This window comes from Anomaloglossus baeobatrachus, chromosome 2 (assembly GCF_048569485.1).
Source record: "Anomaloglossus baeobatrachus isolate aAnoBae1 chromosome 2, aAnoBae1.hap1, whole genome shotgun sequence".
Classification (NCBI taxonomy): Eukaryota; Metazoa; Chordata; class Amphibia; order Anura; family Aromobatidae; genus Anomaloglossus; species Anomaloglossus baeobatrachus.
The window spans coordinates 570,845,871-570,862,384 of NC_134354.1; the positions used below are offsets into that span (position 1 = coordinate 570,845,871).

General features: G+C 41.8%; 1 protein-coding gene across 2 annotated transcripts in view; it reads left to right on the forward strand.

Annotated features, from left to right (window-relative positions):
* ABCC4 (ATP binding cassette subfamily C member 4 (PEL blood group)) overlaps positions 1-16,514 on the forward strand; it is a 410,039-nt gene that overhangs the window by 323,473 nt on the left and 70,052 nt on the right. For both annotated transcript variants that reach the window (XM_075336755.1, XM_075336756.1), the window contains 2 exons: positions 8,210-8,299; positions 15,907-16,079. In XM_075336755.1, coding sequence (XP_075192870.1) covers positions 8,210-8,299; positions 15,907-16,079 — 263 coding nt within the window. The remainder of the gene's footprint in view (positions 1-8,209; positions 8,300-15,906; positions 16,080-16,514) is intronic.

A 16,514-nucleotide genomic window follows, 5' to 3' on the forward strand; every position in this document is an offset into this window, starting at 1 on the left:
CACATTGTGTTAATATGATTCATTTACAGGACTGATTATATTGTAAACTATTAATGCCACTTCTCATGCTGCATGCACACATCCTACAATATGAAATGGAAAAATCTAATCATCTGTTGGCTGTATTGTTAAGATTTCAGCACATCTGTATATGTTCTAGTTTTTAATTACAGACCACCAGCATTATTCATTTACCCATTGTTCCCATTGATTTAAAGGGGTTGTAAACAGGGAATTCTAGAACACGATGTTAGGATGGAGCAGGCTGTCATCTCTCTGTCAAGAAGAAATGCAGTATTCTAAGTAGATTAAAACCTGTTGTTTTTAGTTTTTTTCTACAGAGAATCCTGAGGGAAGCTGTGTGTAAATAAACCGCTATACCTATAGCATGCTGCATATTAGAAAAAAACATCAAGGACTCAAATGTGGAAAAATTTCACAAAAATAACGCATTGTTTGTAATAAGTTTCAAATTTCCCAATTGACTTCCTTCTAACATCTGGCCATGGTGTTTTTTGCAGAAAAAAAAAAAAATCACACAAAAATATTTTGTAAATTTACTGTGTTGTGAAACACTGAGAGACATTCGGATATAGTGCTTTACTTTATTAGACTAAACTCAAACTTTGATTATATTTTCTTCTAATTGTAGGGTTGTACCACATTAGACATTTTTCACCTAACACTGTTTCTCTTCATTGCTGGATGGTAGCGAGCTTAGCATTGAGCTGAGGTGGAGCATGCTCAGGGCAGCTTAATTCAGACTCTGTGGTCTGATGGAGACATGATGATTGTAGTAAGAGAATCCCCATTCAGATAGTAGGGGATCCCAATAGTTACTTTAAAAATCCACATGAAAAAAATTGTAAACCAAACATTGACTTTATACACTGGAGATTAAAAATTAGAGAACAACGCACAATTTCCTAAATATTAAGTTCATTGTGTAGACTTATGTGATTATATCCTAATATGAGTAAACTAGCAGTATTTTAAGCTTATTTCAAAATGCAAATGAGATAAATGAAAAAGAACACTGATCAAAATTAGAGAATACTTTCAGATACCTGCAGGTTATTATTGTTAATATGGAACCTGGTGCTAATATCCTTTTATTATGTATCAAGCCCTATTTAACTGGCAGCCTAACTTTCTAGGTTTCACTAACTTTGCAAAAATGATGTGCCGTTCGAAAGTGACTGAAACCCTGCAGCAGCAGTTTGTCCAGATGAAGGCCAAAGAGGCCTTAACAGCCATAACAAGAGAAGTTGGTTATTCCAAGTCTGTGATTTTGAGAATATTGCATCTTTATAATATCACAAACTCTTTCAAGTCCCCCAAGAAGGCTGGTTGTCCTCGAAAGACAAATGAAAGAGAGGACAGGATAATGCGGAAAATCTCCATGAGTAATTGTTTCAACACTGCAGCTGGAATTGCTCGCCAATTCATCACTGAACATGGAAAGGATCTGTCTCATCATTCAGTGTCACGATGGTTAAGAGCATTTGGACTGAAAGCCCACTCTGCAGTGACCAAACCTCTTATTAGCAGAAAGAATCAGAAAGCTAGACTCATCTTTGGTGAGCAGCATGTAGTGTAGACAGAGGAGAAATGGCCCACAGTTCATTTTAGTGATGAAAGCAAGTTTAATTTTTGTGTCTGATGGGAAACAGTATGTTTGTCGACAAACTGGGAACAGACTGAACCCAAAGTGTGTTAGAAGTCAGTGGAAGGTGGTGGAGGACGTGTCATGGTTTGGGGAATGTTTTCTGCAGCAGGAGTTGTACCTCTCATAGGGCTAGATGACAAAGTGAATGCAAGTGTGTATCAGAACCGTCTTCAACAACACGTGATTCCTTACTTGCGCTCATCACTAAATCAGCCAGCAATTTTCATGTAGGACAATGCCCCATATCACATACTGCCACAAAACGAGGAAAGCAATTCCTTGAAACAGAAAACATTAAAACAATGAAATGACCAGCCCAGGGTACTGATCCAAACCCTATAGAAAACCTGTGGAAAATCCCTGGGGACAAAGTTATGGCCAAGAAACCCACAACAGTCAAAGAACTGTGGAAGAGACTGGAAGAAGAGTGGACCAAAATCACACCAGAGCAGTGTGAAAGACTAGTGATGTCCTGTGGCCACAGATGTGCTGAGGTCTTTCAAAGCAAAGGCCTGTACACTTCTTACTGATTGGTGACTATTGCTACCTTCAGAAAATGTAGTTATAATCTTTCTCTGTGCTACAGTCATTGCTGTTTTCTAATTTTGACCATCATATTTTTGGCAAAATAAAGGTTTTATGTTCATAAACTTTGGATCTTTTGTAAGACACTGTTCTAGTGGCATGGTGCACCCCTTACAGAAAACCTTCAAATGTTGATTACATTATTTCTGAAAAAAGCAAGTGATCATACATTGTTCTCTAATTTTGATCTCCAGTCTGTATACACTTTTTGAGGTTTTTGGAGCAAAAAAACAGGTGTAAGTGCAAAAGGAACAGGAAGTAAATAGAAAAAACTTATGTTTCCTTCCTATTGGATTCATTTTATGTCTTAAGCCAGCTTTACACGTTGCAATTAGTTGTACAATCGCATTTGCGATGTGACACGCCCAGGTTGCATACGGGATCTTATGAGATTGCACGTAGGTCGTTCATTTGCTGTCACACGAGCGTTAGTAGTCTATGTTAAATTGATCAATTTTGTGTGCGATCCTTTAGATCATGTGTTCTGTGACGTATGCATTGGGCACCTTTTTTTTATTTATTGACTTGCCAAGCGTGTGTAATGTGTAGGGATGCGTTTTTACTATGTCATCTGCCATTCAGCTCTGCTACATGGCCGCTGACAGCAGACACAGACAGCCATGTAGCAGAGCTGAATGGCCGATGGCAGCAGACACAGAAAGAGCCGCACGATCAGAATGAACTCGGGTTAACTTCACCCGACTTCATTGTCATGCTGCGGCTCTGTCTGTGTCGCGCCCTGATTAGCGGTCACCTGTGAAGGACTCACCGGTGACCGCTAAACTCGTGAGTAACTGAATTGAGCAGCCCTCTCTCATACTCACCGATCCCCGATCTCCGGCGCTGCACGGCTGTTATAATAACTCCGGCGGCTTTTACTGTTTTGAAAAAGCCGGCCGCCCATTAAAAAATCTCGTATTCCCTGCTTTCCCCGCCCACCGGCACCTATGATTGGTTGCAGAGAGACACGCCCCCACGCTGAGTGACAGGTGTCACACTGCACCCAATCACAGAAGCCGGTGGGCGTGTCTATACTGTGCAGTGAAATAAATAATTAAATAATTAAAAAAACCGGCGTGCGGTCCCCCCCAATTTTAAAACCAGCCAGATAAAGCCATACGGCTGAAGGCTGGTATTCTCATGACGGGGAGCTCCATGTTATGGGGAGCCCCCCAGCCTAACAATATCAGCCAACAGCCGCCCAGAATTGCCGCATACATTATATGCGACAGTTCTGGGACTGTACCCGGCTCTTCCCGATTTGCCCTGGTGTGTTGGCAAATCGGGGTAATAAGGAGTTATTGGAAGCCCATAGCTGCCAATAAGTCCTAGATGAAAAATGTCAGGCGTCTGAGACACCTTCCATGATCAATCTGTAAATTACAGTAAATAAACACACACACATGAAAAATCATTTATTAGAAATAAAAACACAAACATATACCCTGGTTAACCACTTTAATCAGCCCAAAAAAGCCCTCCATGTCCGCCGGAATCCAGGATGATCCACCGTCGCTTCCAGCGCTGCTGCATGGAGGTGACCGGAGCTGCAGCAGACACAGCCGCTCCTGTCACCTCCACACAGCTAATGAAGGGAATAGCGAGATCAGCTGAGCTGTCACTGAGGTTACCCGCTGTCACTGGATACAGCGGTGGCCGCGGGTAACCTCAGTGACAGCTCAGCTGATCACGCGGCTGCCTTCATTAGCTGTGTGGAGGTGACAGGAGTGGCGGTGTCTTCTGCAGCTCCGGGCACCTCCATGCAGCAGCACTGGATGCGACGCTGGAGCATCCTGGATTCCGGCGGACATGGAGGGCTTTTTTGGGCTGATTAAAGTGGTTAACCAGGGTATATGTTTGTGTTTTTATTTCTAATAAATGATTTTTCGAGTGTGTGTGTTTATTTACTGTAATTTACAGATTAATCATGGAAGGTGTCTCATAGACACCTGACATGTTTAATCTAGGACTTATTGGCAGCTATGGGCTGCCAATAACTCCTTATTACCCCAATTTGCCAACGCACCAGGGCAAATCGGGAAGAGCCGGGTACAGTCCCAGAACTGTCGCATATAATGTATGCGGCAATTCTGGGCGGCTGTTGGCTGATATTGTTACGCTGGGGGGCTCCCCATAACATGGAGCTCCCCATCCTGAGAATACCAGCCTTCAGCCGTATGGCTGTATCTGGCTGGTATTAAAATTGGGGGGGAACGCACGCCGTTTTTTTTAATTATTTAATTATTTATTTCACTGCACAGTATAGACACGCCCACCGGCTGCTGTGATTGGGTGCAGTGTGACACCTGTCACTCAGCGTGGGGGCGTGTCTCACTGTAACCAATCATAGGCGCCGGTGGGCGGGGAAAGCAGGGAATACGAGATTGTTTAATGGGCGACCGGCTTTTTCAAAACAGTAAAAGCCGCCGGAGCAGTGTGAATGCCGTGCAGTGCCGCGCCGGAGATCGGGGATCGGTGAGTATGAGAGAGGGGGTAAGAGGGATAGACTGACATGGACAGAGAGAGAGGGACAGAGATAGTGACCGACTGACAGAGATTAGTGAATGACAGACATTGTGAGGCGCTTCAGAACGCAGCTTTTCAGCTGCGCTCTGAAGCGGACCTTTTTTAAGCTGTGGTGCAGAGCGCACACCTGCGCACATAGCCTCAGACATCAAAATCGTATGAGGGATGTCACACGTTACAATTGACTAGGTTCGTGCAACAAAACGCTCAATTCTAGACAAAGATACGATGTGTTTGCGATCAACTGTTTTGCGTTCAATCCTGATCGCACGTAGATGTCACACGCAGATACCTCACAAACGATGCCGGATGTGCGTCACTTACAACTTGACCCCAACGACGGATTGTGAGATATATTGAAGCGTGTGTTGGGGGCTTTAGGCTTGAAAACAGGTGTGTGTCCAGATGTGGACCCACTAATACCTTGGGGAAAACAACTGCAGATCCCATAATAAACCGCTGAGTCTAAGATGTACAAAAGAGCTGCATGTGCCCTCTACTGTACTTCATTTTATGCAAATCTTTAGATTTTGTGTGGGTAGGAAAAACATTTTCATAATAAATCTGTATGTATGGAGGTTTATCTACCTGCAAGTATTGCCTCTCTGTCCTACCATTGCCCATTCAAGTCAGTATGGCGATGCCCAGAGTCTGTAGAGCTCTGTATTAAACCAAGCCTATAAATGCCATGAGGATCAGCTCTCTGATGCCAAACTAATTCTTTGCTTCATCATCAGATTATATGACCCCAAGTGAAGGTGGATGGAATATCAATACACATTTCTTTTAAGCTTCGCTCTGGTTACCAGCTCTTTATTGAGTCATGTTGTTGCTGTTGCTACTCGGTTTTGATTGAAGTCTGTCTAATTGGAAAAACACTGGAGTGCAATCTTTGGCATGATGTAACAAAGGAAATAAGACAATTGGATTTCCTAATGTGTTTAATATGCAACTAATTCGGGCTGAAAACACTTCAGTGAATTACAAGATTAAAACAACAATGAACATATTTGTTTTATTTAGAAGTGTCATAGCATAAATTCTTACATAACTAAGAACATCTCCTTAAACATGTCATATTAATACTTGTCATTTCAATACCACAGTTTAAAGTGACACTCTACTTAGGCACGGTGTTTTTGCCAGACGTTCTACACATTTATCCATATGGCACATACATGATTTTTTAGGCATCAGAGCCTTTGCCTAATCAGTGGCACCAATATTCTTCGCTGAGACATTGACGAGGGACCATCTGGCTACTTATGGCCCTATTCATCAAAACGTTTACATGAAAAAAATGGCAGAAAACGCTTTGAAAAGCCACAACAATTTTGTGCACTGTAGAATAGAGAAAACTGTTGCGACTTTTATAATTGTAATGCCTATTTTAGGCACCTGCGCCAGAAGGCGTGGAGCTGTGGAGGAGTCGGGCTGTGACAGAGCAGATCGTATTCCTAAACTGACTGCTTTATGGACTGAGACACAATTCTGGCAAGGCAAACGCTGATAAGATACACCAAATTCATTCCTGCACCCCCCTCCTTAAGACTGAAGTAACAAACGCCATTCTTATTGAACCAGGACCAAACTGTTTAGTCTCAGAGGCAGATAGTATATATGCTGGTGACCGCAACTATTGTCTAAAGCTGGTCCACCATACAAGATATCAGTGACACTGGGAACTGGATAAAGGCCATCTCCAGGGAAGATTGCAGGAAAATAAAATAGCAGCAAGTTGCAAGGTATTTTAGAAAGTAGTGAACATTAAATAGTTCACAGTGAAGAGCTTAGTGTCTTTCAGTTTGCTACCGGTCCAACAATAACATCTAATATATGCCATACCAAAGCTGTCCCATCACCTGTCAAGGTGTCCATGCAAATCAGACTAATATCAACCAAATCCACCGATTACGGCAAGATCAACAAACCAACACCTGATGAGTATTTCATGTTTGGCCAGTGCTTGCTTAACGGATGTCAAGAAGGAAAAAAGATGGGGCATGTGGAATTTCAACATGCTCAATCTTTTGCTCTTATAGCACATGCACCACTTTTACAAATGTCTGTCAGCAGCTTTGTCACCTCTCTATAACTACAACTTATTCAGGCTCAGCCGAACCAAGACTGCATATGAATACAGGACTGATTGGGTAGTAATTTCTGTCTAGCCAACTTAAATATACTTATGGCTAGACACATTAATAGATCTACAAAGAAGTGGTGGGCCATACTATGGCACCCCTTGCTCTAGTACTGTGCAAAAAGATAGTGCTGTAGTTTGAGTGTTTATGGCTGAGTTTCCACACACAAATCTCTGATCTCAATACAAAATATCCTAATTTTTCTATAGGATTGTTGGCTAACATGGACTCAGGAGCAGTATTTTGGATTTGATAGCTTGCCATTCTCTTTTATATATTCCTTCTAAATATCTGTGCTTATGATAGTGATGACTTATACTTAGGATTGGTTATCAATATCAGATCAGTAGGGTCCAACACCCTGCACCCCCACCAATCAGCTGTGTTTAGCTCTGGCAATGACCAAATGTAAAAGGTGAAAAAACTCTGAATTTCATGGCTCCATTCACTGTGCAGTGGCTGTTGCCAAGAACGGCAGCTCATCTCCTATTGAGTTGAATAGAAGCTGAGCTACAGCTCAAAGGTAGAGGCCACTATACAGTGAATAGAGACATACTGTTCACACTTCAGTTACTGTCCACATCTGGCTGCCGCCAGAGCTAAAACCAGGGGATTTGTGGGGTGCTTTAAGCCAACCCCTTTCATCACTTATTCAGGGGTTAGATGATATTGAAGATTGGCTTCCATGTGCTAGAACAATATCCTAGTCCCTCTCTGCCAGAACTTCCATTGTGGGGAGAAGTTTGGAGAGGTGGTCATGCAAGCCTTGGGAAACAGTCTAGCCTAGAGGGTACTATAATACCCCTTTAAGATAATATTTTATGTCTTGTCAATTTTCCTCATTAATTTCAATATTTGTCCCTTTTACGCTCCAGTATACATTTTGTAAGAAAAGGACAAATGGGTAAAATATATTGCAATTTAACATTGCTACATGTTCCCAAAGATAAAACCAGCACAAAAATCAGCAAAAAGGTCCAAGCCTTTATGGATCATTAAAAGCAGGTGATTCTATCCTGATATAAGTGCCCTCTTTCAGACTCTGTGCCGCTCTCTACATTATATCACGGCAGGCAATTATGTACAGCTACAAGATTATACTTGCAAATACAAATGAATAGAATATCAACTGGAAAAATATTACCATGACAGTAGAAAACCATTAGTAACAAACAAAACAAAAATCTATACAAAAGAGACATCATACTCATTCACAATTATCTATTCTTTATGTTTTTATCATTTGTGTTTTATTGTACTCCATTTTCTGTTTCTCAAATAACAGGAGCCAGTATTATTCACCGGGACAATGAGGAAAAACCTTGATCCTTTCGACAAGCACAGTGATGATGAGCTGTGGGATGTTTTAGAAGAGGTACTGACAACACAATAAGATGTATTTGTGATCAGCTGTAGTCTTTCTGTAAGACCTCGCTCCCACTAGCATGTAAATAATTGCTCTGATACTCATCCCAAAAAGTGGGACGAGTGTCACACGTATGTTATTGCGTATGTTATGCGAGTGCTATGTTAGGGTGCAAATTTTTTTCGCCTAACATGCAATCTGTATGTAATGCGTTTTTAACATCAGAATACTGTCTGTACATTCTTGCTAGTTGTCAGAAATAATAATGTAATCAAATCTAAACGATAGGTAGATGGAAAGCTAGATGGAGAGATGGATAGATAGATAAATAGATACATAGATAGATAGAAAGATACATAGATTGATAGAAAGATACTTAGATTGATAGATATGAGAAAGATAGATATCCTGCAGCTATGTAATGTAACAATCCCTCTACATATTATACACTTGCACCCTTAAGTGCCTTTCATGTGGTACTAAAGGGTGTTTAACCTAATAAATAAATAAAAAAAAAAAAAACTACGTGGGTTCCCTCCTATATTTGGTAACCAGCAAAGGCAAAGCAGACAGCTGCAGGCTGATACTGTCTGGCTGGGAAGGTCCATGGATTATGAGGCCCTTTCCAGCCCAAAAATACCAGCCCGCAGCCACCCCTCAAATTAGATGCCCCAAAAGTGGTGCTTTGCCTTGACTCTTCCCAAATTCCTTAGTGCGGTAGCAATCAGGGTAATGGAGGTTGGGGGTTGATTTGTAGTGTCAGCCATCATCAAGTCCTGATGTTAGTAATGGAGAGGTGTCTATCAGACAACCACATCACTAACCAGAAAGTCAAAAGAAAAAAATGCTTTACTTTATAAAACACTCCTGACACTTTCCCTAGTTCACCAATTTATTAAAAAAAAACAAACAAAAAAACCCCAGAATATCTGGGTCTTATATAATCCAAGGAATCCAACGTAGTCCAGGGAAAGAAAATCCTAAAAAGAGAGAAATTAAAACAAGAGACTGACCCTCATTCACCAATTTATTAACAGGCAAAGTTCCCACGTCTCACTTAGTCCACCTGTTGCCACGACCTTCCTCAATTACTGAGATCAACGGCTATGGAGCTAAAGAACGAGGCTCCATAGACTTTGAGCAGCAGCCACTCCTGACTGACATTGCGCACCACGAGACCCAACGATTCTGATGAACAGTGGCATCAGGAAAGTCACTGCCCATCATTTTGAAAAAGTGGGGTTATATTATAGCTGCAGGATGTCACATGTATTAGGCTACTTTCACACTGTGTTTTTACTTATGTTCAGTGGTCCCGTCGGGGCATTTGTCCGAACCGCCTCTCCCCCACCCTGCAAAATGTTTTTCGGACGCATGCGCCGACAGGGCCATTGGCTATAATGGAGCAGGCTCCGTTAGCGTGTCCTCTGTCTTGCACCATTTGTGAACCTACTGTATATGTTTTCTGCAGACGGACACCTGAATGTAGTCGACTACGTTCAGTTGTCCGTCTGCAGAAAACATATATGTGTAAAAATGGTGCAAGACAGAGCACACGCTAATGGAGCCTGCTCTATTATAGTCAATGGCCCTGTCGGCGCATGCGTTCGAAACACATTTTGAGGGGTGGGGGAGGTGGTTCGGACGGATGCCCAGACGGCACCCCTGAACATAAGTAAAAACGCAGTGTGAAAGGGGCCTTATATGTGTGTATATATTTATATGTACCGTATTTTTCTCTTTATAAGACGCACTTTTGTTCCCCCAAATTTTGGGGGAAAGTCCGCTCTGGAGCGGTGCTGGGGGCAGGTGACAGCTGCGAGCGGCAGCGTTTGATCTCCTGCTCATATAATATGCACAGCCGCTGTCCATCAGCAGCGTGGTGCTGAAACTGCATCACGCTGAGAGGCTGGGGCAGCGGGGCATATTATATCTGCCTGCGCCCTCCTTTGATCGCACATGATCCCCCCTGTGTTAGATATGGCCCCCGTGCTGCTGCCCATAGTAAAATAAAAAAAGCTTTACTCACCTCCTCCAGCGCTGATCTCCGGTCTCCTGCTGCTGTTGTCTGTGATAAGGCACGCAGAGATGATATCACTCTGCCGTGCCGATCACATGACCGGCAGCAAGAACCAGGAAGTGTAGGAGGGAGGACTCGGAGCTCAACTGCGAGGAGGGAGACACAGTGATTACAGCGCTGAGAAGGTAAGGAAAGTGTTTTATTTTATTATGGGCAGCAGCATGGGGGCATATCTAACACAGGGGAGATGTGCCATCTATAGTGGCCATGGGCAGCACACATGGAGGGCATATCTAACACAGGGGAGATGTGCCATCTATAGTGGCCATGGGCAGCACACATGGAGGGCATATCTAACACAGGGGAGATGTGCCATCTATAGTGGCCATGGGCAGCACACATGGGGGCCATATCTAACACACGGGAGATGTGCCATCTATAGTGCCCATGGGCAGCACACATGGGGGCCATATCTAACACAGGGGAGGTGTGTCATCTATAGGGGCCATGGGCAGCACACATGGAGGCCATATCAAACACAGGGGAGGTGTGCCATCTATAGGGGCCATGGGCAGCACACATGGGGGCCATATCAAACACAGGGGAGGTGTGCCATCTATAGGGGCCATGGGCAGCATAGGGGGATGTGTCCCAGCACAAGGGGGCTATATTCAATATAAGGGGGCCATATCCAGATTAAGGGGGGCTAATTTTAGGATGGGGGGCTATGAGGGACATATACCCTATATGATTTGTTAGACGGACACTGGCATTATAAGATGGACCCCATTTAACATTTAAAAAAAAAAAATTCTCTTTTCCTTCACCAAATTTGGGGGTGCGTCTTATAATCAGGTGCGTCTTATAAAGCGAAAAATACGGTATATACATATATATATATATATATATATATATAGTGATTACAGCGCTGAGAAGGTAAGGAAAGTGTTTTATTTTATTATGGGCAGCAGCATGGGGGCATATCTAACACAGGGGAGATGTGCCATCTATAGTGGCCATGGGCATCACACATGGAGGGCATATCTAACACAGGGGAGATGTGCCATCTATAGTGGCCATGGGCAGCACACATGTGGGCCATATCTAACACACGGGAGATGTGCCATCTATAGTGCCCATGGGCAGCACACATGGGGGCCATATCTAACACAGGGGAGGTGTGTCATCTATAGGGGCCATGGGCAGCACACATGGAGGCCATATCAAACACAGGGGAGGTGTGCCATCTATAGGGGCCATGGGCAGCACACATGGGGGCCATATCAAACACAGGGGAGGTGTGCCATCTATAGGGGCCATGGGCAGCATAGGGGGATGTGTCCCAGCACAAGGGGGCTATATTCAATATAAGGGGGCCATATCCAGATTAAGGGGGTCTAATTTTAGGATGGGGGGCTATGAGGGACATATACCCTATATGATTTGTTAGACGGACACTGGCATTATAAGATGGACCCCATTTAACATTTAAAAAAACAAATTCTCTTTTCCTTCACCAAATTTGGGGGTGCGTCTTATAATCAGGTGCGTCTTATAAAGCGAAAAATACGGTATATACATATATATGTGTGTATATATATATATATATATATATATATATATATATATATATATATATGTATATATATGTATATGTATAGTATTCGGCCCCCTTGAATTTTTCAACCTTTTCCCACATTTCAGGCTTCAAACATAAAGATGAAAAATTTTAATTTTATGGTGAAAAATCAATAACAAGTGGGACACAATTGTGAAGTTGAACAAAATTTATTGCTTATTTTAAACTTTTGTAAAAAATTGAAAATTGGGGCGCGCAATATTATTCGGCGCCTTTAAGTTAATACTTTGTAGCGCCACCTTTTGCTGCGATTACAGCTGCAAGTCGCTTGGGGTATGTGTCTATCTCTTTTGAACATTGAGAGACTGAAATTCTTGCCCATTCTTCCTTTGCAAATAGCTCGAGCTGAGTGAGGTTGGATGAAGAGCGTTTGTAAACAGCAGTTTTCAGCTCTTTCCACAGATTCTCGATTGGATTCAGGTCTGGACTTTGACTTGGCCATTCTAACACCTGGATACGTTTATTTGTGAACCATTCCATTGTAGATTTTGCTTTATATTTTGGATCATTGTCTTGTTGGAAGACAAATCTCCGTCCCAGCCTCAGGTCTTTTGCAGACTCCAACAGGTTTTCTTCAAGAATGGTCCTGTATCTGGCTCCATCCATCTTCCCATCAATTTTAACCATCTTCCCTGTCCTTGCTGAAGAAAAGCAGGCCCAAACCATGATGCTGCCACCAACATGTTTGATAGTGGAGATGGTGTGTTCAAGGTGATGAGCTGTGTTGCCTTTACGGCAAACATATCGTTTGGCATTGTGCCCAAAAAGTTCGATTTTGGTTTAATCTGACCAGACCACCTTCTTCCACATGTTTGGTGTGTCTCCCAGGTGGCTTGTGGCAAGCTTTAAACAACACTTTTTATGGATATCTTTGAGAAATGGCTTTCTTCTTGCCACTCTTCCATAATGCAAATCAAAAAAGTCCGTGGAGCCTCTGTTATTAGTCTCAACACAGAAACCAGCCAGATATCCCTCCGGGAAGGGCCCAGCCAAGGGGTGGCTCTTTTTAGGAGACCACCATAACCACCATATTAAGTGGTCCTTTTAGTCAATATCCAACTTTTTGACAAGTTTAAAGATATGACAAGGGAAATATCAAGGCCAGGGAACCATCCACAGACAGCTGTTTCAGGGTATTGCCCCACATCTGTATGGAGTAGGATTCTGGCTAGGTGGGAGCAATGCTTGATTTGCATATTTCATATTTGCATATTTCCCAGGAGGCAATGTACCTAGGATTTCACTGTCTTCAGCGCCCTCGCTGGCTGCCGGCAGTGTTTTCTCTGGCTGGTCTCCCCGAGATCAGTGATTGTTTTGTCTTGTTACTCTTCCATAATGGCCAGATTTGTGCAGTGTACGACTGATTGTTGTCCTATGGACAGACTTTCCCACCTCAGCTGTAGATCTCTGCAGTTCATCCAGAGTGATCATGGGCCTCTTGGCTGCATCTCTGATCAGTCTTCTCCTTGTTTGAGATGAAATTTTTGAGGGACGTCCGGGTCTTGGTAGATTTGCAGTGGTATGATACTCCTTCTATTTCAATATGATCGCTTGCACAGTGCTTCTTGGGATGTTTAAAGTTGTATAAATCTTTTTGTAACTAAATGCGGCTTTAAAGTTCTCCACAACAGTATCACGGACCTGCCTGTTGTGTTCCTTGGTCTTCATGATGCTCTCTGCGCTTTAAACAGAACACTGAAATTATCACAGAGCAGGTGCATTTATACAGAGACTTGATTACACACAGGAGGATTATATTTATCATCATCAGTCATTTAGGACAACCTTGGATCATTCAGAGATCCTAGGTGAACTTCTGGAGTGCGTTTGCTGCACTGAAAGTAAAGAGGCCAAATAATACTGCACGCCCCAATTTTCAGTTTATTCTTTTTTACAAAAGTTTAAAATAAGCAATAAATTTCGTTCCACTTCACCATTGTGTTCCACTTGTTGTTGATTCTTCACCATAAAATGTACAATTTTTATCTTTGAAGCCTGAAATGCGGGAAACGGTTGAAAAATTCAAGGGGGCCGAATACTTTTGCAAGGCACTGTGTGTGTGTGTGTGTGTGTGTGTGTGTGTGTATGTGTGTGTATATATATATATATATATATATATATATATATATATATATATATATATATATATCTAGATCTATATCTATAGATATAAATATAGATATAGATATATACACACACACACACAATATAATTTTTTATGTTGCACGAGACTCCCCAGTGCAAGTCTATTGGTGCGACATAACGAAATCAAATTGCACGCAGCATCTCTGTAGCGTCTTTTTTTCGTGCACTCATAGACTTGCATTGGCAAGTCTCTTCATAAATACAAGGCCATATGCAGCATTCTGTAATTTTTTCCCTCAGATTGCGCTCACCATTTTTAAGGTCGTTCAGACGCCAGTGTTTGTCAGATATGCAAGAAATGGTAATAGTGTTTTCAATATGTATGAATAAAGAAGTGACAACGCTTCTATCCTTTTCAATGCTAAACACAGACAGCACACAGATGCCATCCGTGTGCTGTACATGTTTTTGACGGACCCATAGACTTGTCCCTTTTATGCTGCCAGAATAAAACAGACATGTCTCCTTGAGTTTTGCACGGACACACAGTCCACGAAAAATCACAGACATATATAAATAGCAGCATGGATTATAATGGGTACATATTGTATTCATGAAAAGCATGAATAGAACACATACGTGCAACATGGACATCTTAATGAGGCCTAACATATATTTTTTCCTTCCACGTGTGCATTATTTTTTAAGTAAATCCTCTATATTGCAATGAATGTTTTACTGATAAACCTTATGCTCTTTTCACAACCCACCCCAGTCACATACTAGGGTGTATTTAAGTTCCTTCCAAGGTGTCCATGGTTTTGACTTTAAATTAATAGCGATTTTTCCCCCTCCAATGGGATTTATCATGTGATTGAGCCTCTGCTATAAATGTATACATCAGTTGGTAATCTTATGGTTGTCACCCTATGCAGAATTATTTAGTGTATAGGGGAAAATAATAGTACCATAAAAATATTTACACAAATGACCACCCTACTTGTGCCACTGCACCATACCTGGGCACATATTGTGATCCTCCATACATTTAGCCATTGCCATTGGCCTTTGCGCTATACTGTTAATTATAGAGCGCGGCCCACTTCTTAGTGGAAGCCACCCAAAGGATGTGCTTGTCATTTCTTTTAACTGTTTCAGAATTTGAAAACTCTGAAGGGATTGCTGAAACAAAGTGACTTAAGATGAGACCTGTGTACAGCATGTTTAATTTATGAGTGGCTTTGTAGGAGTTTTTAGAGCAGAACCAGGTTATATGCACATTTAGTTTTCCAGGTGTTTTTGGAGTAGAAACTGAGTGAAAACTCTCCAAATCCTCTTTAAAAATGCAAAACTCATCAAAACTTTGGCGTTTTGCTCAGTTTCCTCTAAAAAAAAAAAAAAACCTAAATCACATAGGTAAGGTATGTGGACACAGAATGTTCTAAGAATGTTTTTGAGGAGACACTGTACCCTAAAAGGTAAGCAGATTGCTGACCACTTTAGATTACTTTTGGCCAATGGCTCATTTATATAGATCTGTTACACCATAAACATGGATGCTCCTTTGACTGTGCAGATGCTTATTCTAATGGGAAGGGGAATATAAGCTGACATCAGACATGTCCAATAGTAACTCATCACGTGTTGGAACAAAGTATTTATCTTTTTTAAGTTTAAAATCATTGTAACAACATCTGCTGTTTGGGCCGTTGGGAGACTGGGCCATTTGTGGAGCAATCCCAACTAAAATGGGGCTGTGATTACATTCCAGCAACCACTCCGTTTGGAGCTCCAAAAGCGATATACATTTGTTTGCCGTTTGCCAGTGAAATACATTTTTAGCTGCAAGTCTTTATATACTTTATGCTACAGGTGCAACTGAAGGAAGCCATAGAAGATTTACCTGGGAAAATCGAGACTCAGTTGGCGGAATCTGGTTCCAACTTTAGTGTTGGCCAAAGACAACTAGTGTGCCTTGCCCGGGCAATATTGAGGAAGAATCAAATACTTATAATAGATGAAGCAACAGCAAATGTAGACCCAAGGTATCTTTTTTGTTCTGAATACTGTACATATTATATAACGTTTTGGTAAAAACAACTGATTTCTGGGAAGTCAGCATAAAGTATTCCAACATGTTCTCAAACATTTGTCTATGTTCATGTGTGGCAACTGAAAAATTATATATCTGAATGGGGTTATTTATGGGGTTACATATGCAAAAATGGCTCTGAATTGCCTTTACATGAATGTGCCTAACGTCTGCCACATGCAGTGGTCCTCCAGTCTCTCCATATCTCTATTTCATGCTCTATATTAGATATTAGTTACTGTAACTTTCTAGTGCTGTAATAAGTCAATCTGTATGCATTTTACTTTGTCCATTTTGTGCAATCGTATTATTTTATACTTGTCATATCCAAATAGAGATAACACCCAGTCTCCTATTGACTGGCGTCAATTCATGTTTCCAACTCTTG